This window comes from Sinocyclocheilus grahami, unplaced genomic scaffold, assembly GCF_001515645.1.
Source record: "Sinocyclocheilus grahami isolate Dianchi unplaced genomic scaffold, SAMN03320097.WGS_v1.1 scaffold1653.1, whole genome shotgun sequence".
Lineage (NCBI taxonomy): Eukaryota > Metazoa > Chordata > Actinopteri > Cypriniformes > Cyprinidae > Sinocyclocheilus > Sinocyclocheilus grahami.
The window spans coordinates 106,321-129,753 of record NW_015506832.1 but is presented as its reverse complement, the minus strand read 5'-3'; the positions used below and the strand labels follow the sequence as shown (position 1 = coordinate 129,753).

Below are 23,433 nucleotides of genomic sequence, written 5' to 3'. Positions count from 1 at the left end.
TTATCTTTTTTTTTAAGCAAGTTATTTATCATCTGGTGTACGGGACTATGTGGAGTCTACAATCTGGCACTTTTGGTTGCATGCACGTAAAAAGATAAACGTGACAATTTTCTGTTTTTTTTAGTATGCTAGGCTGTAGTGTGACGTTGCATTCTTGTGTATCAGGGGTAGCCAGCCTTGCTCCTGGAGGGCTACCTTCAAGCTGACTTCAGTTCCAACACACCTGCTTGTTTTTTCAAGTAATCCTGGAAACCTTAATTATCTCAATCAGGTAGGTTTGCTTAGGGTTGGATCTGAACATTGCAGGATGGTAACCCTCCAGTGGCCTGTTAACCAACTTGATTGAACAAACTCTTGAGTTTCAGATTTAAGCTTCGAGTTAATAAAACCAAAGAAATCAAACCCAAGTTTTTTAGGTCAAGTTCAGCAGACTCACAGCCTTGGGTGGGTGCACCAAAGTAAAACCTGCAACAGAGCAGGTTAGCCTTGTAGCGAAATCTACCATGGTGATGCACACTGCTGAAGATCAAGCCATCTTCTTGAACCCAGAAAAACAGGAATCTTCTGAAACTAAACTCAAACTTACCTGGGTAGCCACTAAAACCAACTTTGTGGAATAGGCCTTAGAAGCAGGGTTGGCTACCCCTGTTGAGTTATACATATATAAATCTCAAAATGAAATTTGAAGGATAGCATCATCTACCTGTTGTAATGTGTACAGTGCTGCTGACGTCACTATGGCAGTGGCTACTGTAGGCAGTGACGGTGAAGGCATACTCCACTCCACACTGCAACCCACTCATTTCACAATTGTCAGTTGTAGAGTTACAGGATGTATCTGCTTCTCCTGTGCTGAGGGTGGCGCTAACAAGGTAGTATAGCACATCGTCCCTTTGTTCCCAAGTTACTATGGCTGTGCTTGGCTTGCACTGAAGGTCCACGTTCACAAACAAGGGAGCACAGGGGCCTAGAGGTCAAATGACAAATTAGTTCAATTTGATATTCCAGTTATCAGCTGTATTTATTTTCTACAGCTACACTGCAAGTCTATCCCTTTTGCAAATAAAAATATTGCGACTCACGTGTTTGGAAGGTCACTCCTGTTTCCTGGGTAATTTGACATTCATCATTGATTGCTGTGAGCCTGACCGTATAAGTCTGTCCGCAGGCCAGTTTGCTGATATTACAGAAATTCTCTTGAGAGATACAGGAGGCAATGTAGCCATTGTTACTGATAGCAGTGATTTCATAGGATGCCGCTCCACTGCTCCAAGCCCAGCTGAACAATGCAGTGGCATTCTCACAGTTCACATCAACAGTCACTGAATTGTAAACTGGCTTACAGGGGGCTGGACACAAAAACACAGCAGCGATGAACAGCTCGGTAGATGGCACAATTGTCTGTTTTTTAAACATGTTATGCCAAAGAATGTAAATGGATCCTAAATGGTGTAGTTTCTTAGATGTCTAACCTGATGTGAAGAGAACTGTCTCGCTGTCTGTACTGTTGTAAATTTCTCCAATGGCGCGTACTTGAGTGTTGTAAACCGCTCCACAGATCAACCCCGTCACACTGCAGCTGGAGCTAGTTGTGGAGCAGGACAGGCTGTGTCCATTGCGACCCTCCAGGAAAGCCATGTATGCCACTGCCCCCAAACTCTCCTCCCAAGACACAGTCCCTACGCCACTTGCACAATTCAGATGGGTTTGCACGTTCTGGGGCGGGCAGGGTTCTGGTGAAGCATACAGAGTCAGTTATTGGATGCCTGTGCAGAAAGCACTAAAATCATTGGTATAACGGCAAATTTACCTGTGTTTAGAGTAGTTGACGCAGACACAGCAGCTCCTCGGCAGACGTTGTTGTGTGCTGTCACAGTGATGTCATATGTCTGACTGCAGGACACGTTATATAGGGCACAGGAGGTGTCACTGGTGGAGCAGGACAGCACTGATCCCAGATCAGTGGCAGCCTGTGCTGTGTACATGGAAGCACCTACACTTCTGTCCCACGACAGCTGGCCAATAGACAGGCCATACTGAACTCCAACATTCTGAGGTGCACAAGGACCTGAGTTCATAACAAAGAGAAAGAAATCGCTTATAGATGTGCAAGATACATTATAGTGGTACAAAATTTAGTGGTACTAGCAATTGTGGGCGGTTGCAAGGGCATTACTATGCAATCAGGGAGTTGTTCTTAGGTAATCAACATGCTATTATGTGGTTGCTATGGTGTACTGGGTTGATGCAAGGATGTTGCTACAGTAAAGGCTATGGAAGGTGGAGAGCATTTTTAGGTGGTTGCTAGGGTGTTATGTGTAGTAGGGTGTTTGTTAGGTTGTATTCTAGGAGGTGTTCCCAGTGGTTTTGCTCACCTGTATTCAGGTGTCCACTCATGGTTGCAGTGATGTTGCAGGTCTGTCCTTCTGCTAACACAGTGATGTTGTAGCTCTCTCCACAGGCCAGTCCTGTCAGCTCACAGTTAGTATCGTAGCTTTCACAGCTGAGCACGTGGCCAGATACACTTACTGCTTTGGTCATGTATTGCATTGCTCCAGTGCCTGGCTGCCATGACAGTACAGCCATACTAGATTGACAGTCTATTAGTGACCGAATGTTACGAGGCATACAAGGAGCTGAAATACAGACAAATATCTGCCAGTCAGACAATGTCATGCTACATCTAAAACACAAATGTACTAAACATAAAGGGTCCATATTAACTTTTTTGAAAAAAATCACTGCATCTATCAATGGCATACACACACACACAAAATCAATGGACCATGGTATTTTGGAGCATGTGTACCAGTGTGCGGAGTTCAGAATTTATTTACAAATGCATTTTAAATTCCAAATTAATTTCAAAATTTGTAATCAAATTTAAATGGCAAGTACTGAAAGTCATAGAAGTGTAGTTTTCAAAAACAAGCAAAACATGTAATAGGATACAGAAAAGTTTTATTTCAAAATGTCTGGGACTGTTTCTTGAGTTACTGTGTTTAATATCTTTGAACTGCTATTCAGTTCATTTTTTTGTATTCTTGTTCCAATTCAGAATCCAATTCAACATACTGTGAGGTATAACCCAATAAGAATGTGAATTCTGGATTAAAAACATTTAAAACAGAAACTTTTAGGTAAATTTGACTGTGTGTGTGTAAATATGTTCCCACTGGTTTCTACCTGAATGAACATCAGTGACTGCACTGGGCAAGCTGTCACAGTATCCGTCTGATGCTATCACACTGACACGGTAGGTCTGTCCACAGGCAAGTCTGTTAACTGTACAGGTGGTGTGGTTCATGCTCTGACAGCTGGTGAATTGGCCATTACTGTCCTCAAGCACAGCCGTGTATAAGTCTGCTCCTGCGCTCTCCTCCCAGAACACAGACAGATCATTCCCTTGGCAGCTCACATTAGCAGCCACATTATCCGGCACACAGGGTGCTAAAGATGAGAGAAGTGACTGTCAGTAAATCAAATCCATGATTGTCAGAAAGATAGACTGATTAGGAACAGGAAAGTTTGAGGTTTGCAGTGATTAACTACTGTATAGTAGATATTTCTGCACCATATGGTTCATTAGTGTTTCTAATGCATATCGCAATAAAAGCACACTTACCTGTCCTGATTGGAGCAGCTTGACTTGGCGCACTGGTGCAGATGCTGTCTTGTGCTATTACTGTGGCAGTGTATGGCACACCACACATCAGTGATGTGAGCTCACATGACTGACCAAACCCCGAGCAGCTGTCAGAGAATAACCCATCAGCACTGAAGGCCTGGACTGTATAGAGCTCACCGGCTTCATTGCTCACCCATGACATGGTGGCTACATTATCACCGCAGCTAGTACTGGACACCAGACTCTCCGGAATACAGGGAACTGCGGATTGAAACACACTGTGATGACGGGAAAAGCATTCCCAAGATATAAAGCATTTTTCACAAAATAGGGTTTGAAACTCTTCAAAATGGAGGACTTGAGTAATGTTTTTTTCTATTATTTTATGAGAATTTAAGGTTTTGCAACTTCGTTACCAAAATTATACTGAATGTCAGTAACAATAAATAAAATGAAAACGTATATAAATGCAGCATTGGATACAGGGTTGAATGATCAGTGTGTATTACCTGACCGTACGATGACCTCAAGGCTCTGAGAGCTGTTGCATGTGCTTCCCTCAGCAGTGACTGTCAGGACATACATCTGGCCGCAGGGAAGGGAAGTGACCTCACAGGAAGTGGAGCTTGCCGTGCAGCAGGTGGTTTCTCCATCTGTACGCTCCAAAGTGGCAGTGTAGCTTAACGCACCAACGCTCTCATCCCACAACACACTCACCGTACCAGTGTCACACCCCACAGACGTGATCACGTTCTGAGGTGGACAAGGGGCTGAAAGATAAATTGAGACAGGAAGTGTGAAATTATGTAGTCTGTTTTTACACCGAAAATCATCCTTTACAGTCTCACTCTCTTGCCTGTCTCGCTCTGCAACGTGTTGCTCATGAGGCTGTCACATTGACTGTTAGATGCAATGACACTAAAGTTGTAGAATTGTCCGCATTGTAGCTGTTCAACTGTACACTGGCTCTCAGTTGAGTTACACTGGTATTCAAATCCATCACTGTCAGTTGCTGTGGCAATGTAGAGCTCCGCCCCTGCTGACTCTTCCCATGTCAGCCAAGCCGAATCAGACAGGCAGTCCATTTCAACATCCAACATGAAGGGAACGCAAGGAGCTTTATACACAAACACATATCCCAAAAGTCAATTTTGTGACAAACACAGTTAAACAAATGGATATTTAGTGATATGTTTAAGTTTCATTAAATATGACAAACCTGCCGTAACATACTGGACCGGTGAATTCTCCCCAGTGCAGCCATCCCTTAATGGCACTACAGTCACATTATAATCCATGCCACAGGTCACAGTGATATCACAATTGGTTTCTGTGGTGTTACACATGTAGTAATCGTTGTTGTTATTGGAAAAGGCCTGTGCGATGTAGAGGACACCATCTACACTAGAGTCCCAGGACACTGACACAGTGTTTAAATCACAGTCCAAGATGGCAAAGATAGCATCTGGTGGGCAAGGGGCTAAAGAATGCAGAAAAGAGATGTTAGAGACATCCAAATATTTAAATACGAAATATTTTATTTATGAATATATGGGTACCTGAGTTGACATGTTGCACAGAGCTTTGGGAACTGTTGCAGGTTTGGCTATAGGCGACCACTGCCACACTGTAAGTCAGTCCGCAAAGGATGTTGGGTACTTGGCAGAAGGTTGTATTAGAGTCACACCCCAGCACTTGACCATTGCTGCTCCGCACTGTGGCGTGGTAGTGATGGGCTTGACCTGTCTGCTGCCAGGTAATGTTGAGAACAGTAGCTTGACACTCCAGGATAGTTTGCACGTTCTGAGGTACACAAGGGGCTGAAGGGGACACAGAGGTCAAAGGTCACTACAAGTGGACCACCCACCTAAATGCCTAGATACACTAAACCTGACATCAAAGAACTAGTGCACCGATAGTCTCATGGGCAGCACACCGACATATAGTACCATTTTGGGGATCCCGCTTTGGGATCCTGAGTTTGAGTCCTGGCTCGTAGACCTTTCTTGATCCCACCCCCCTCTCTGCCACATCACTTCCTGTCAACTCACTGTCCAATCATAATTAAGGCAAAAAGATTTAAAAAGAACTAACTAAAGCAGACTGTGGTGTTGCCTCATTTCGCTTGCACCAGGGCCAAAAAGTTGAGACTCTAGTCAACTGTATGTTCTGCACCTGCTTGAGAAGAAATAACTCTCCATGCCAGCAGGTGGCAGTGGTCTTCATTCGTCAATCAGTGATCTGTCTCACCAAAGGCCTGCACTTCCAATTCAACATGCTCCTGGGTTGACAGACACTCAACAATGGTCCATTGTTGGTCGAAGGTCAGTTTTATGTGTCACGGCTAGTGTCAGCCTCAGACGTCACGCCCATGGGCCGTTGGCTGAATGTCTGATGCATATGGCACACAAAATTAGAAAACACTTAAGGAGTTTCGAAGCCGTCATCTGATCAAATTCATCGGTCGAATTCTACTGGAGATGTGTGCGTCGCTTTCTATAACATTCTGCCTGGAAATAAAGATGCCGTGTCACCAAACCCCTCTTGGAAGAAGAAGGCCGTCATGTTTACAACTGTGATGAGCGCTTATCAGGATCAACTAAACGCTGGTTTTTCAAAATATATGAAATATGCAGAGTTCGCAGCTTAAACTCTTTAAAATACATCCAAGAGTTTTACACACCGGCCTGTTATTGTGGGGACATATCCATGCAGCTAAACATGATGCAGCACAAAACAAACGTGATTGATTGATTTACCTGTCAGCCCTTTCAAAGCAGTCAAGGTTCCCAGACCTTCTGCCATCAGTCTGAAGGTCTGGCTACATGAGACTAGCAGTAGGTGATTTATATGGTGAGTATAGCCTGTGCATAACTCATAGTCAAAATGGGAGGGTGTTTTGAGTGGTTACAAAGGTGTCGCCATGCAGTTTCTAAGGTGGTCTGAGAGGTTTTTGTTAGCAGCATTAGATATCGCAAATGATCGTAAAAATGACTGTAATTCTCACCTGTTTCAAGAATGCGAACTTCACTTCTGGATCCAATACAGTTGCCATCCACACCAGAAACATACATTTGATAAGTCTGTCCACACTGCAGGCCTGTAATATCACAGGTGAGATGGCTGGTGTTGCAAGTTGCCCTGTGACCTTCACTGCTCTCGGCAACAGCCATGTAGGACACAGATCCCTGAGAGGTTTGCCAGGAAACGGACACAGTGTCTGAGTCACAGGATGACTGGATGGACACCTGAGTAGGTGGACATGGTGCTGAAGAAGCAAAAGAACACAAATGCAACATGCTAATCAGTAATGTTGACATTTTATTTCAAGGAAATATTATTTAATTAAAGACATCTCATCGAGCTAAATCAATGTTTAAAACAGGCCAGATATTGTTTTGTTGTTGTTGTTGTTGTTTTAAAGTTGACACTGTAGGGTGTAGGCCAAAGGACAAGTGAATTACCTGAAGCTAATACTATCTAAAGTATAGAAATTATGACTAAGTCCACTTAAAATGGAATTTGCAACTCATTTTACGTCTAAGTAAGAATTAAGAACTTTTAAGTATTGCTATTGAACTATTAACCAATAGCCCACAAAGCCAAGGTGATGTAATTGAATGAAAAGTTTTTTCAGAGGCAAATTATTTCATACTTTACCAGGACCATTTATCGTAAGCACTGATGAACTGTGTACAATAAATTGTATAAATTAGTGGCTTATGAGGTTGTTACCTGTCTTGAGGCCAATCCAGTCATCTGACTGGCCGGGGCAGGTGAGCCCTTCTCCTCTCACACTGACTTGGTAACGGCTGCCACATTGCAGGTTGGTCACATTGCAGGTGGAGCCAGGTGTACTGCAGCTCACTTTGTGATTTACATCAAAGCCCTCGGCAGAAGCGTTATAAATCAGAGTGCCCCTACCGGGTGTCCATGAGATCAGAGCAGAGTCAGTGCTACAGTCCAGAGTTGCTTGTAGATCAGAGTGTGGACATGGAACTATTAAAGAGGGATACAAACACGTAGTAGTTTTGTTAAAGCTGCTGTGTGAAATTTCTGCACCACTAGAATGGCCCTATCCCAAATGACACACTTCATATGAACTTGCGGTCTTGTGGACTTACTGTACAATGTTTTCTGTGTACACTTGTCTGTTAAGTCCTGGGGTGGCCAACGTCCATCCTGGAGAGCCACGGTTCTGCAGAGTTTTGTTCCAACATTGATAAAAACTAAAGGTTGTCTGTCGCTTTCTAGTAACTCTTAGACCTTGATTAGCTTGTTCAGGTGTTTGATTAGGGTTGGAGTGAAACTCTGCTGGATGCCCCAAAATCAAAGTTGGCCACCCTTGGTTAAGTCTGTGAGACTGTAGGGTGTCCCAACTGTCATTTTAAGTTTCAGAAGGCTGCTCGCAAATACCCCCTTTGTTGCCACTTGAACACGAAAAGTGTGGACTCAGAGGAAGTCTGTGAGGGCTTATGGTGGCATTTGGGAAAGGGCCAATGACAACTGGACACCACTCACATGCAGCATGATGACAACAATGTGGAATGGAATTTTTTTGGCTCATCTTCAATTATTTTGGACTTTATACTTTAGTTTAGTGTTGTGTGCCCGAAGCGTGAATCCATTTTCAAAAAGGCACGGAAAACGAATAACGATTGCTAACGGTTGCCTGTTACATTACAGTACATATAATTTCACTTACCACATAAACAGAGTAAGGAGAGATGACTGAGGATGATGGCGAATGATTTGCAGATCCTGAGCACCACTGATAAACATCTAATCTTGTAAAATGTGTGGTAAGTACTGCCGCTCCATAGTATAAACAGAGTACGTGCGAGCACGAATCTCGAAAGTAAAAGTGAAACTAAAAAGCGATCATGCATTCAAAAGCAGTTTCAATGCCAGGTATAATAGCAGTTCCTTGATGCCCTCAATTTAATATACAGTTTAATTACCCAATAATATAACTGCGAGAGAAAGTAAGCTATTGAAATATATATTTTCCTCCCATCTCGTATTTATTCCCTTTAGGGTTTCCGTATACACGTCATTTTCTTTCCAAACACAGACGCAGCGGATTGCGGGGGGTATGGGGGTATTGTGTGGGGGGGGGGGGGATCATGATGCCGGCTCAACATCGTGATTTCTATCAGCCATCGGCGATGAACGATGGCATCGTCTATTGGCCCAACCCTACTAACGAATGTCACTTCACAGCAAAACTGTTTGCTTATGTCCTTGTACTAAACACATCCATAATATAACTCCATGAGTTTATCCCACTGTAAGTATCTGTAACCAGTACCTGTTGTGACAGTGATAGGTGCACTGGTCAGGCTCACACAGTTGTCATCTTCAGCTGTGACTGTTATAGTGTAGTTTTGTCCACAGTCCAGGTCTGGGAAAGAGCAGGTGGTATCTGTGTTGGTACATGTGCTGTTGCGCCCTGAGGTGCTCACGGCATGAACAGTGTAACTGCTAGCACCACGGGCAGAATCCCAGGTTACAGTGGTAATGGACGTGTCACAGTTTGTGGTCGCCACAACAAAAGTTGGCACACAGGGAGCTGAAAGAGACAGTAGTGTGTGTCTTAAGAAAGCCATGGTTCCACAAACATGGACATAAAATATATTTGTTTAAAGCTGAATGAAGAAAGGTATGTGGCTACTGTGTGTACACCAAGAGTTTGGAAAAGATTTTCAGGATTAAACCCAATAATGCCATATGGTGTCTTCATGAATATTGCTCTGTAAACTGAATTTTACTTTTTAAAGATGTGATGTGCTTTTGGTTACCATGTAAAGAATTTCTGACTTTGTGTGTTGTATTTTTATCATTGCCTTAAGGGGCACTATAGTAGGCATGAATGCAAGTTACCACCTTCTATGGTCAGTTTTCTCTCTCTGTCATGGCAAAGCAACAGTTTGAAGAAAATCTTGCTGAGTAAGTTAGTTTAATTTATTGAAACTGTCAACATGGCAACTCTGGGCTATCACCCCCTGGAGTACTGGAGCTTATTACCACCAGAGCAATGCAATAATATATAATAATGCCACCCATACACTACGTTCAAAGCCTTTGGATTGCTGTTTCGTTTCACACTGAACAACTATCTCTTGTCACCAATGTTAGTTCCAATTAAAAAAAAAAAACGTTAGGATTTGGATCGCAGACAGGTCTAGATATTCAACCTGCTGAATATCTCTCAGGCACCATAGATAAATCAATGGTTGCATCTTTGATAATTCAAACAAAGTGATCATCACTCATGTGAATGAGCACTGATTTGCATCCAATTTTGAGGCAAATTATCTCAATGATCTCCGTTAACTAATGGTGAGTGGAAAATCAGAGCTAATGTATGAGTGGCATAAGTATACTTGAGGACTATGGCTTGCCATGCATTGGACAAGTGCTCATTTCTGCATTTGCTTTCATAAAAAAACAAGCTGTGTTACGCTTGTACTTTTGAAACAATAGAAGCCCTGCAGGCTTTTATGGTAAGTTCACCACATGCATTTTTTTATTATATTCTGTTGCCAACTGAGTTTGCATTTAAGTTTTATATACTTTGGAATATTTCTTTATTTTATCACATTTGTTTGTAGGACAATTCTTAAAACTGCTGTATTAATATAGCAATCAGCTATATCAGTCTCTGTCTTTACTAGCTACAGTATATTAGTCTCAGACTAAAGTATCCTTCACCTGTGTGCAGATTTGTCTCACCTGTATTGAGATTGAAGCTCTCGCTGGGTTCACTGGTGCAGTTTCCATTGAATCCAACCACACTTAGTGAGTACGTCTCACCACAGCGTAGCTGTGCAAACGTGCAAGACCTATTTGTGCTATTACACACCGTCGCACCACCGGTAAAGTTGAGTGCAGTCACCATGTCAAACTGATCTGCTCCATTATTGTCCCATGTTACCGTAGCAATGTTAGTGCTGCACTGCAGTTGAACAGTTGGGCTCTGTGGTTGACAGGGGGCTGATGGGATACAGATGACAGACAGCTACATTGATACATTTTAAGGGGTTGGGGTTGGTTTAGAATTTAGAATCTAGTCAGTTTACCTGTCTCGATTTGGTAGTCTGAACCCTCAATGACTCCGCAGTTAATGTTGGATGTGGTCACGGCAATGCTATAGGTCTGGCCACATCTTAAGTTCTGAATGGTACAGGACGTAGAGTTTGTGTTGCAGGAAAGTCGAGTGTCATCCGTACCGATAGTCAGGGCTGTATAGGAGTCAGGGTTGTTTGCACTGGCATCCCACTGTACAGCTAGCATGTCAGAATTGCAGTCTAACTGCGCCATCACATTACTAGGCAGGCAATCCGCTGTGAAACATGTGGAGGTTAGACATTTTATGAAGAGTAAAATGTTATACCAATTTTGTCAGGATTGCACAAAAAACTGCTTAAAAGTAACTGCAGTTTGATTAGTTAAGTAGATCAATGTTTTAAATTACCTGAGTCAAACTGGATGCTGTTGTTAGCCGTACTGTTGCAGAGGCCAACTGTGGAAACCACAGTGGCTGTATATGCAAGTCCACACTCAACCTTCACAGAACAGGAGGTGGTGTTGGATGTGCAGGATACAGTTTGTCCATTGATTCCCACAACACTGGCAGTATAGGAGTGTGCCCCTGCACCATTCAGCCAGCTGATGGTGACCCTGTTTGTGCCACAGCTAGCAGTAGCTGTCAGGCTACTGGGTGGACAGGGAGCTGTGGATCAATGGATGAGACTCATATCAACACATTTCTTTAGTGAACTTTATTATGTGACATTATTTAATATTCCATTCATTTTCTTTGTGTGGATTTAGTAAGGAGTTATAAAGCCCTGTTCTCACTCAGCAACTTGTAAGGACACTGGAATTCATTCTTCTTCAGCAAGAGTTGGAGTTTTCTGTGTCCACCAAAGCGTTTTTTCTGAGGCTAGCATATTTTTTTCAATTGTCTTCAATGGGAGCGCATTGTTTTTTAAAATGGCAGGAGCTTGGCGAGGAGCTGAGCGTTTATCTCACACTTTTTTTCTCGGCGCCAAGAGTTGAAGAATGTTCAAATGTGGGTAAAACGCAACGCACATCACTTTCACTTTTTAGCCAGCTAACCAATCACAGTGGAGGAGGGGCGGGACTACTACCACACCGACCAACCATCAAAGCCTGCTTGTACTACAAATGAACAACAATGGAGGAGTCGTTAATATTGCTTGCCTCCGAGTATTCATATCTTCAACAGATGGAATTCCCAGACTACCACAATTTTGTTTTCAAAAATAATGCTTGGAGAAACATTTTGTTTGTGATGTGTCAGCCATTTTACTTTAGCGGATATTCCATATCATAGCATCCAAAGCACCTCAACTGAAAATGCTGCACCACAGAAGTGCTCTCAAGCGCTTACAGCTAGGTGTTTTCAGCAGAGATCCTGGTGCTTTGAGCTGGCTAAAAACACTTTGGTGGACACATGACCTTAGTGACATTGGCCATTTGCAGCATAATGTGGGCATGTCAGTAAACTTGACTTTAAACTTTATGCAATCTAGCAGGTGCATGATGCAGAAACTCCTGTTGTTCAAGAAAACCGGTTTCCTGTATAGCTCACTCCATGGTTTCTTCATGGGTCCCTAACCCAAATCCTTTTAAAGACTCAGTCCTTTCACTTAGAGGCCATATTTGTGACACCTATTGAAATTTCAAAATCAGCAATAAAATCTAATGAACTGTATTGTTTCTTATGCTCAAATAGCATTAAAAAAGCATATATGTGAGGTTGTACCAGCCAATGTGCATGTGCAGTCCTAAGTGTGCACCTCAAGACACTGTTTCAATGAGAACCAGAGCTTCAAATGGTAGCTGTAATGTGATGACTTGACCAATTTGGTGATTGGCTCTTTTATTTAGTAAGCAAGACTCCTCCATAATGCATGTTGCAATTCATTCATAGTAATGTGAGTGAGCCAGCTTTGCTCTATCAATATTTGTTGTTGTTACACCTATTTGGTTTGTAGTCTTGTAAAAAACAGGATAATGTACAGTCTGCATAAAATAAACCTCTTCAAGAACCTGATCATCATGTCTGGGATTATTTTGCCATAATATATGGATTCCCGTACATTTTTCCTTACATATTTGACAACATAAGCAGACCAATGCTGTTTGTAGCTGTTGTGAAGATAACTGAAAATGTTTGGTGTTTGTACCTGTGTAAATCTGTGTTGGGCTTCCGTAAGGACTGGTGCAGGTGCTGTCCTGAGCAGCCGCCTGTACGATGAAACTCATTCCGCAGTGCAACCCTGTCAGAACGTATGATGTTTGCATTGTGTTGAAGGTGGAGTTCAGCCCATCCACTTGATGGATGAACAGGAAGTAAGTGACTCCGGACTCTGGGCTGGGGTCCCATGTAATGCTGATGTCATCCGTAGCACAGTTGGTATGACCGGCCAGATTCGAGGGTGGGCAGATAGCTAGATGAATGAGGAATTGGGTCAAAATCAAAGGTCCTAACTTTTAAACTGATTAGACAGGTTCATTTGTGTGTAATGCCACATACAAGACAATTCTTATAATACTTTGTGTTGTGTTTCCTGACCTGATTTTAGATTGACAGGTGTGCTGGGTGGACTTTGGCAGCCACGTTCCACCGTGGCCACTGAAACGGTGTAGTCCTCACCACAGTGCAGATCACTGAAGGTGCAGTTGGTGCCACTGGAGGTGCAAGTGTGGGTGTGGCCATCCGTACCCGTTGCCATGGCAATGTAACTTTCAGCATTCTTAGCGGCAGTCCAGCGGACATGTCCCACATTATCATTGCATTGTAGAGAAGCTTGAACATCACTGGCAGGACAAGAACCTGAAGGGGTGGTAAGGGAAGAAAATGGTTTTCTTAGTACCAAAATTATAGAAGCTAAACTAAAATAATGCAGCAAGATCCCTAGAATGTCTTTCGTAACTGTAACTTTTCAAAGATAGGGTACAAAAACTAAGCTTGAAACTCTTATAGTACACCCAAAAATGAAAACAAGTGGTTTTTCAATGCTCTAACTGATGTCACAATGATATCAAATGGAATCTTTTTTATTTTTGGTAATTAAAAAAGATTAACAATCAAAACTATTTTTTCTTCAATTTAAAGAATTAGTATGTTTTATTGTTGGACACATTTGAGATACATCTGTCGAGATGTTCATTTATGTTAAAGTTCAGCTTATGTTAATTTGATCTTACATGATAGTTTATCTAGTAGTTCTCACTGCAAAATACATGGTGTTTGTCCTTTTATTATTTATTACAAAAGCAATAAGACAGCAATTTGTACCCCATTTGTGGAAGCTACCAATACACACCTGCATTGAAAGTATAGGGAGCGGTTGGGAACCCAGTGCACGTCTGAGAGAAGGGTGTAATTACAATGTCATAGGTCTGACCACAGTGCATGTTGGGTAGTTGACAGCTGGTGCCAGTGACGGTACTGTGCTTGACATCCCCATCATGGCCCACAGCAGTGACGTTATAGCCCACGGCACCAGGACTTCCCTCCCAGGACACAACGGCGGTGTTGTTCAAACACTGTAGTCTTACAGTCACATTATTTGGGGCACAAGGGGCTGAGAGGACAGGAAGTACCATTATTGTCTTCTCAGAGTATTTTCTCTAAAAAGTCGTACTTATTAAAACTAATTTCATATGTAATAAGGAAATTTACATAGAAATCTTAAATGTAAAAACAGGCCTGTTTAAATTGTAAGAATCATAAAGACTGTGGAAAATGGTAAATTAAAAATGAATTACACATGATATGTCATCATTAACGTACAGTAAATATTCAGAGAAAGATTTGCATATTTTCGCACAGTGCATGCTGCACGAAGGGTGTGTTTATGAGTGATCACCTGTCTGCAGCTGCGTGTGAACTGCTTGGGTGCTGTTGCAGTGTCCAGAGATCGATTCCACAGCGACATTATACAGACTTCCACATCTCAGCAAACTGATGGAGCAGTGGGTTTGGACTGTGCTGCAGGAGCCCGAGTGACCGTTTGTCTGTGCAAGCACATAGAAGCTCTCTCGGCCCAGACTGTCAGTCCAGCTCAGCTCTGTGCTGGTGCCGCAGCTGTAGTTAGCGCTCACTTCAGTAGGGGTACAGGGGGCTGGCAAACAGTAAAAGAAGAGAACTCGTATTCAGCTCTGAATGTTTGTTTTGACCTGGTTGATTTATCTGTCTGTCAGTAATGAAGTAGACAGTTGACTTTAAGTTTAATTGTCAATGAATTATACATTAAAGGTACAGTGTAACTTTTGGTCCTCTAGTGGTTAATAAAAAAAACTGCATGTGTCTTATGGAAGAACACTGTAGCCAAATCTAATTCACTTTGATTATAGATATTACCAGTCACACAGCTGTGCATAGCGGTTTTCGTTCTGACAGGTTTAAAATAGTCTGAATATAAACACTTATTATTGGCGTACCATAGTGATTCAGGATTGATTGATTCATGATGTGCTCACACATTATATTAATTTTGAACAAAAAGTTACATAGTGTACCTTTAATGAAAATATAGTATACAGTATATATCAATATTGTACATTGGTGTCAACTATTGAGCCACTAAAACATTTTAAATAATAACATAGTTAATGGTAAATTATGCATAATTACAAGTAACTAACCCTAAAACTGACCCTATAGTAAGTACCTGTTGTTGATTAATGATACTGTTATATTATGTAATGTCTGTTATTATTATGTTATGTAATGTTATATTATGAATATACAGTATATACAGTATTTGTGTAAATACTCAGGAACAAGGGCACCTTAAAATAAAGTGTAAGTCCACGTGAACCGGAAGTTGCTGCCGACTTTATTTCAGTGTAGTGACGTATTTCCAGCTGAAACGGAATATTGAGGAGAGGGCGTCGTTTTATTGTTGCGCTCCTCCTCTCTGTCTCTCACTCATAGCAACCTAATGGTTGGAGGGGTGTATTTAAGGATATTCTGCCCAAGCCGTCAAACTGACGCCATCAGAGAAGCAATGCCATTCCAGAGTGGAAGCAAATGTTCAGATTTTGATTAAAGATTACCAAAACAAAAAAATTTTTTCAGTGGATTAACTTGCACAGATTACACAGATTTTTCACATCCAGACTAGCAATGTGCGCTAGTAAAGTAAATAAAGTCAATTTTGATTTCATGTGGACTTTAAACTGCTATAAATTACTTTTGTTTTCCCACATCAATCTGCACTCCATACACCATAATGGCAAAGCAAAAACAGAACTGCCACAACTTTGTAAATTTATAAAAAGTTTATGTGTTGTTTGTTTGGGAGCGGAACTCGCACAGGCAGCTCTCGAGGGGGCTGATTGTGCTTCTGCCTGCTGAAAACGCTCCGCTCCCGCCGGGCACGCTTCGAGGAGTGTGTCCGTGTTTGTTATCTTGCAGTCACGGTCCCGCTGCTGCTGAAGCACGGCGGCGATTGAGATCGCGGGGATCACACATGGATCTAGCGGACGGGTTGGAGACGGGCTCGCCTTTTCTCCGCCTTTTTTCCCTAGATCTAGCACCCTCTCTCTCTCTGGGTTCGGAAGCCCGCCCTGCAGTCTCTTCCCCCTCTGAGTGAGAGCTCGCTGCTGCAGCTATCTTTCTCCAAGGAGATTGATGTTGTTTGCATATGACAGACTGCATTTTTAGATGGCTCGTTCTCCCTGCCCTCGCTAAAATAAGGGGTGGGGATGCACGCGATTTATGTGTGGTTTGATTTGGAGCAGAGCACGCACAGCCAGCTCTTGAGGGTTGATGCTAAAAATCCCTAGTGTAATGAAAACAAGTGTGCATTACCGCAGATGTTTAGCTCTGCTCTCGCTGGCATTTTCTCGCTGCAGCGAGCTCTTGGAATTAATTGCTCGAGTAAGAGCATGGTGTTATACCTCTCTTCCTCTGAGAAGGTTTATGTGGTCATTAGGGGCTGCTGGGCGGGAGCAGCCCCAGCCGTGTTTCAGCTCCTCATTTGGTGAGCATTGCTTCTTGTACTCCTCCAGAATATTTGGAGTCAGAGCGGCGCTCACAGGCTGAAGGCTTCTAAGCAAAAGTTGGATCTGTGGACCATCATTCTTGCTAGATAGTCTTCGGCTAGAATGTCCTGACGTCTTGGCCCAGGATTTCTGAGGGCGGGCCCCTTTGGGGAAGAGTGGTGTACACCTCATAATACAGTGCCCGTCTCTCCTCAGTGCCCTCAGGGGATCGGTCTGTCAACCCTGCCACCCACGGTGCTTCAGGGCACAGCAGTCTCCAGCAAGCGCTTCTCTGAGCTTCCGCCCAGAAACGTAGCGGTTCTGGGAGGCTCGCTACCTCCAAGGAGGTCTCCAGAGCAGTTAGATTGGCCATTCACACTACATCCGCTTCAGGACACCAAGCTAGCTGCTCTAAGTACACCAGAGGCCAGTCTCGAGAGACTGGTTCCCTTAGTAGGTCATCTGGTGGTATGAGAGCCCCTGCCAAATGTTTCTTATTGGGTCCTGCCTCGAGCAGGCTCTGGTTGTGTCAGTCTAAGTCTTCCAAGAAGATGACGGGTCTGAGGACCGTCATTCTCAATAGGAGACTTTGGCCAAAGAAAAAGAAAAAAAAGTCCTGATGCCCATGGCTCAGGACTTCTGTGGGCAGGCCCCTCTGGGGAAGAGTGGTACACCTCATTATACGGTGCCCGCCTCTCCTGAGCGGAACTCGCACAGGCAGCTCTCGAGGGGGCTGATTGTGCTTCTGCCTGCTGAAAACGCTCCGCTCCCGCCGGGCACGCTTCGAGGAGTGTGTCCGTGTTTGTTATCTTGCAGTCACGGTCCCGCTGCTGCTGAAGCACGGCGGCGATTGAGATCGCGGGGATCACACATGGATCTAGCGGACGGGTTGGAGACGGGCTCGCCTTTTCTCCGCCTTTTTTCCCTAGATCTAGCACCCTCTCTCTCTCTGGGTTCGGAAGCCCGCCCTGCAGTCTCTTCCCCCTCTGAGTGAGAGCTCGCTGCTGCAGCTATCTTTCTCCAAGGAGATTGATGTTGTTTGCATATGACAGACTGCATTTTTAGATGGCTCGTTCTCCCTGCCCTCGCTAAAATAAGGGGTGGGGATGCACGCGATTTATGTGTGGTTTGATTTGGAGCAGAGCACGCACAGCCAGCTCTTGAGGGTTGATGCTAAAAATCCCTAGTGTAATGAAAACAAGTGTGCATTACCGCAGATGTTTAGCTCTGCTCTCGCTGGCATTTTCTCGCTGCAGCGAGCTCTTGGAATTAATTGCTCGAGTAAGAGCATGGTGTTATACCTCTCTTCCTCTGAGAAGGTTTATGTGGTCATTAGGGGCTGCTGGGCGGGAGCAGCCCCAGCCGTGTTTCAGCTCCTCATTTGGTGAGCATTGCTTCTTGTACTCCTCCAGAATATTTGGAGTCAGAGCGGCGCTCACAGGCTGAAGGCTTCTAAGCAAAAGTTGGATCTGTGGACCATCATTCTTGCTAGATAGTCTTCGGCTAGAATGTCCTGACGTCTTGGCCCAGGATTTCTGAGGGCGGGCCCCTTTGGGGAAGAGTGGTGTACACCTCATAATACAGTGCCCGTCTCTCCTCAGTGCCCTCAGGGGATCGGTCTGTCAACCCTGCCACCCACGGTGCTTCAGGGCACAGCAGTCTCCAGCAAGCGCTTCTCTGAGCTTCCGCCCAGAAACGTAGCGGTTCTGGGAGGCTCGCTACCTCCAAGGAGGTCTCCAGAGCAGTTAGATTGGCCATTCACACTACATCCGCTTCAGGACACCAAGCTAGCTGCTCTAAGTACACCAGAGGCCAGTCTCGAGAGACTGGTTCCCTTAGTAGGTCATCTGGTGGTATGAGAGCCCCTGCCAAATGTTTCTTATTGGGTCCTGCCTCGAGCAGGCTCTGGTTGTGTCAGTCTAAGTCTTCCAAGAAGATGACGGGTCTGAGGACCGTCATTCTCAATAGGAGACTTTGGCCAAAGAAAAAGAAAAAAAAGTCCTGATGCCCATGGCTCAGGACTTCTGTGGGCAGGCCCCTCTGGGGAAGAGTGGTACACCTCATTATACGGTGCCCGCCTCTCCTCAGTGCCCTCAGAAGATTGATCTGCCAACCCTGCCACCTACGGTGCTTCGGGGCGCAGTGGTCTCCATTGAGCGCTTCTCACAGTCACCGCCTGGAAATGTAGCGGTACTAAGAGGCTTGCTACCTCTTCAGAGGTCTCTAGAGCTAGTTCGGCCGTCCCCTGCCAGTTCACCGTTTCAGGGCAACGACCTAGCCGCTCTGATTACACCAGAGGTCAGTCTCGAGAGACTGATTCCCTTAGTAGTCCTTTTGGCAGCATGGAAAATTCTGCCAAATGTGTCTCAATGGGTCCTGCACACTGTAGATAGAGGCTACCGAATCCAGTTCGGTTCTCTTTCCCCTCGTTTCCACGGGGTCATTCCCACTCTGGTGGGCCCCGAGCAGGTTCTCTTAATGGAACAAGAAGTACATACTCTCTTGAGGAAGGAGGCCATCGAGGTGGTCCCTCTTCTCGACAGAGAGTCCAGGTTCTACAGCCGGTACTTCATCGTTCCAAAGAAGGATGGAGGGTTGCACTGCGAGAGGCCTCCTCTCGCTTTAGAGTGTTGTCATGCTGAGGACAATACCGGGTTCTTCCGTTCTCCTTGCACTTTCACCCCGCACTTTCACAAAGTATGTGGATGCTGCTCTGGCTCCTCTGTGACTCCAGGGCATCTGCATACCCAACCACATCGACAATTGGTTGTTGATAGCTCAATCTGAGCAGATGGCGGTTCGGCTTCGAGATGTCGTTCATTCTCGCTCACATGAAAGAATTGGGGTTAAGACTAAACGCCAAGAAAAGCGTGCTTACTCCAGTCAGAGAACCACTTATCTGGGCGGGGTGTGGGATTCGACAATGATGCAGGCACGTCTGTCGCCTGCTTGGATCGAGTCGATCCTCACGGTAGTCACGAGAGTGAGAGAAGGCCGGTCACTTACTGTCAAGCAGTTCCAAAGACTGCTGGGTCTGATGGCAGCTGTGTCCAACGTAATACCTTTTGGCCTGCTGTACATGAGACCCCTACAGTGGTGGCTCAAGACCAAGGGGTTTTCCCTGAGGGGAAATCCGCTTCACATGATCAAGTTCACTCGGCGATGCTTTCGTGCCTTAGACATGTGGAGGAAACCTTGGTTCTTGTAACAGGGCCCAGTGCTGGGAGCTCCTTGTCGTCGCGTAACATTAACGACGGATGTGTACCTCACTGGTTGGGGTGCGGTCATGAGTGGCCACCCTGCCCGTGGTCTGTGGAGCGGCCACCATCTCACGTGGCACATCTACTGCCTGGAGGTGCTGGTCGTGTTTCTAGCATTGAAACACCTCCTCCCGGACCTAAGAGGCTACCATGTGTTGGATGCACCGACAACACAGCAGTGGTTTCTTACATCAACCACCAGGGAGGTCTGTGTTCACGCCCCCTTTACAGGCTGGTGCACCAGATCCTTGTGTGGGCCCTCCTTTCGGTCACTGCAAGTGTTGTTAAGTCTCCTCTTGCTATGGAGAGTTTTCGAGGCCTCTGCTCGCCAGAGCTCCTCTAGGACAGTATCTGTAAGTGGTGGTCTCTATATGAGCCTCCTTACAAGATGTCCGGAGTGTGGAGTGTAGTCAGGCCTCCTCTTGTTGGGGAGTTGTCATGCTAAGGCCTCCGCTCCAAGAGCTTGACCGTTTCTGTGAGTGTCGTCAGGTCTCCTCTCGCTATAGAGAGTTATTGAGGCCTCCGCTCGCAAGAGCTCCGCTAGGACAGTGTCTGTGAGTGGTAGGCTCTAGGTGAACCTCCTTACAAGATGTCCGGAGTGTGGAGTGTAGTCAGGCCTCCTCTCAGTTTAGAGAGTTGTCATGCTGAGGCCTCCGCTCCAAGAGCTCGACCTTTTCTGCGAGTGTCGTCAGGTCTCCTCTCGCTACAGAGAGTTATTGAGGCCTCCACCCGCCAGAGCCCCTGGGGGATGGGGGCTCCACCCCGAGGTGGTGGAGCTCATCTGGAAACAGACTGGCCAAGGCTTCGTCTGTACGCCTCCCCCAATCGCTTGGCTCACGGGAGTTCTGGAGAGAGTGCGCAGGATGGGTAGCTCCGGTCTGGCCAAGCCGAGTATGCTTCTTGGACCTGATTTTCCTTTCTCCATGGCTCTACGTGGGAGATTTCCATCAGGAGGGATCTCCTCTCTCAGGCGGGGCCTTCCCCCCACACAGAGTTTTGAAACTGTGGATTTGGCCCCTGAGGGGGCACAGTTCATAAGTTCCAGTCTCTCAACTGAGGTTGCTGAGACCGTTCTCCAGTCCAGAGCTCCCTCCATGAGGAAACTGTACTCCTTGAAGTGAACCTTGACTTCTTGACGTGGCAACTGCCAGCTCAACCCAGTTAACTGCCCAGTTGATTCAGTGCTGGAGTTCTTGTAGGTACGGTTCTCCGCATGGCTATCCCACTCCACCTTGAAGGTTTCCGTGGCGGCCCTAGCTGCTTACCACGCCCCTCTCGGTGGTCTGTTTTTCGGGAGAGACCCACTAGTTACATGTTTCCTCCACGGTGCACTGAGGCCTCCGGCCAGGAGAAGCTTATGCTAAGTGGTAGATCGGGATGCTATCCATAGCCTTGATTCCTCTGATCTCCCCTCTCCCTTGGGGGTCAAGGCTCACTCCTCCAGAAGTTGGCCTTCAGGACGCTGCGGAATGTCCATTCCGTTTACTTGTATGATTCTACACCTGCATTTTGCGCCACTCCTGACTCCTTTTCTCTTCGCTTAGCTGTGCTCTTCCACACTAGACAGGGACTTGCAAGTCTGGCAGTGTGGGCATACTCGTTCCCAAAGCCTCTCGACGCAGCTCGAGTTCCTGAAGGGGAAGGCCTCAAGGTTACGTATGTTACATATGTATTACCCTAGTTCCCCGAGGGAACGAGACGCTGCATCTCCTGCCATACTTCCGGCATCCCTGCGAGCGCTTCCCTCATTCTACCAGAAGCTGCGCCTGTATCCACCGCACCTGCTTTTAAGCTCTCTGGTCTCTACGTCACCCCACCCGTGACATCTCGCCCATCCATTGGACTGATTACACACGTGATTCAGAGTGTGGTCACACTGAAGGCATCTCGTTCTCTCAGGGAACTAGGGTTACATACGTAACCTTGAGGCGTTTTCATGCATCTTCACTGAGGAGAGGATTGCACCTGGCCACACCAGCATAAAGCACAGATTGTTGGAGTGTTGCAGCGATGTTTGTCCTTCTATAGATTTCTCCTATCTCTTCATATGATCATGGAGCTCAACTAGAGTGACCATCAAGATCTTGGTCACCACTCTAACCAAAGCCATTCTCCATTAATTGCTCAGTTTGGCCAGGAGGCCAGCTCTAGGAAGAGTTCTGGTTGTTCCAAACATCTTCCATTATGGATAATGGAGGCTACATGCTTCTGTGAACCTTCAATACAGCAGATTTTTTTTTCTGAACTCTTCCCCAGATGTGTGGTTTGATGCAATCCTGTCTCTGACCTCTACAGGCAGTTTTGTTTTTACCTCAGGGCCTGGTCTTTGCTCTAATATGCATTTTCAGCTGTTAGACCTTTTATTAAGAGATGTGTGCCTTTCCAAATCATACCCATTCAATTGAATTTGCCACAGGTTAACTTCACTCAAAGTGTGGTAACAATTACAAGCAAAATGAATGCTCCTGAGCTAAATTTCAACTGTCCCAGATATTAATATTTATGCAATGGAATCATTTAAGTTTTTTATCTTTAATAAATTTGCAAAGATGTTAAAAACCTGTTATTTGCTTTGTCATTGTGGTGTATATAGTGTAGATTGATGTGGGGGGAAAAAGTAATTTAAAGCAGTTTAACATAAGGCTACAACATAACAAAAAGTGAAAAAAATGAATACTTTTGCAAGGCACTGTATATGTTTTCTCATATTAAATATATAAGATATTTTAATTTAAAAAAAATACTCTGTATATATAGATCTATACATAGCCAAAAGAAAGAAATAATTTTTTATTGCAAAATGTAATATGTGAAATTCAATGTGCAGATCATGGGACCATAAAAATACTGATACAGTGAAAAAAATGTTTAAGTCTAAAGTTCCCTTTTTAACATTATTGAGAACCTGAGTAACCATGTTACGTGTCAAAAGTTGATTGATAATTAGCACTTCCATCAGCAATATCTGTATATTTTGATAACCTTTTTTGAAAAGAGAAAAAAAATATTTGGAAGAAAACTTGGCTAATGATGCCGTATTTAAAGGTGTTGTAAGCAATTTTAGCTGTTTTGGTAACCAGAACTGACCACTTACTGTTCATGCAGCATTTGTTTAAAAAACTAACCAATTATCTTATTCAAAGCATAAATATAAAGAAATATGTACAGTACTCTGAAACAGATTATTTCTAACTCATTTGATGCTGAATTATGAATATGTGGTATACCTACCGGTGGTAATATTGAATGGAGCGCTAGGTGTACTTTCACACTGAGGGCCCTGGGCCACACCATACACAGTATACGTCTGACCACATTGCAAGGCATCCAGGGAACAGTTGTTTGCAGAAGAGCTGCAGGTGACGGTGTGTCCCAGGACAGAGGCAGCATTGACATGGACACTCACAGCATCTGGGTCCTTCACCCAGGACACCAGGGCTGCATTAGTGCTGCAGTTCAGTGAAGGAGACCTCATTGTTGGAGGACATGTTGCTGAGACATTACACAGGAAGAGAA

The 23,433-nt window shown here is 44.7% G+C and overlaps 1 protein-coding gene across 1 annotated transcript in view; it reads right to left on the bottom strand.

Annotated features, from left to right (window-relative positions):
* fndc7b (fibronectin type III domain containing 7b) overlaps nucleotides 1–23,433 on the bottom strand; it is a 53,119-nt gene that overhangs the window by 15,112 nt on the left and 14,574 nt on the right. Inside the window, exons 17-38 of the mRNA XM_016258183.1 lie at nucleotides 23,149–23,409; nucleotides 14,536–14,790; nucleotides 13,990–14,250; nucleotides 13,236–13,496; nucleotides 12,847–13,110; nucleotides 11,106–11,363; nucleotides 10,711–10,974; nucleotides 10,364–10,624; nucleotides 8,940–9,200; nucleotides 7,364–7,627; nucleotides 6,636–6,896; nucleotides 5,188–5,448; nucleotides 4,848–5,108; nucleotides 4,485–4,745; nucleotides 4,138–4,398; nucleotides 3,626–3,889; nucleotides 3,187–3,450; nucleotides 2,376–2,636; nucleotides 1,811–2,068; nucleotides 1,473–1,733; nucleotides 1,083–1,349; nucleotides 704–967 (exon numbers count right to left, since the gene is read on the bottom strand). Coding sequence (XP_016113669.1) covers nucleotides 704–967; nucleotides 1,083–1,349; nucleotides 1,473–1,733; nucleotides 1,811–2,068; nucleotides 2,376–2,636; nucleotides 3,187–3,450; nucleotides 3,626–3,889; nucleotides 4,138–4,398; nucleotides 4,485–4,745; nucleotides 4,848–5,108; nucleotides 5,188–5,448; nucleotides 6,636–6,896; nucleotides 7,364–7,627; nucleotides 8,940–9,200; nucleotides 10,364–10,624; nucleotides 10,711–10,974; nucleotides 11,106–11,363; nucleotides 12,847–13,110; nucleotides 13,236–13,496; nucleotides 13,990–14,250; nucleotides 14,536–14,790; nucleotides 23,149–23,409 — 5,754 coding nt within the window. The remainder of the gene's footprint in view (nucleotides 1–703; nucleotides 968–1,082; nucleotides 1,350–1,472; nucleotides 1,734–1,810; nucleotides 2,069–2,375; nucleotides 2,637–3,186; nucleotides 3,451–3,625; nucleotides 3,890–4,137; nucleotides 4,399–4,484; nucleotides 4,746–4,847; nucleotides 5,109–5,187; nucleotides 5,449–6,635; nucleotides 6,897–7,363; nucleotides 7,628–8,939; nucleotides 9,201–10,363; nucleotides 10,625–10,710; nucleotides 10,975–11,105; nucleotides 11,364–12,846; nucleotides 13,111–13,235; nucleotides 13,497–13,989; nucleotides 14,251–14,535; nucleotides 14,791–23,148; nucleotides 23,410–23,433) is intronic.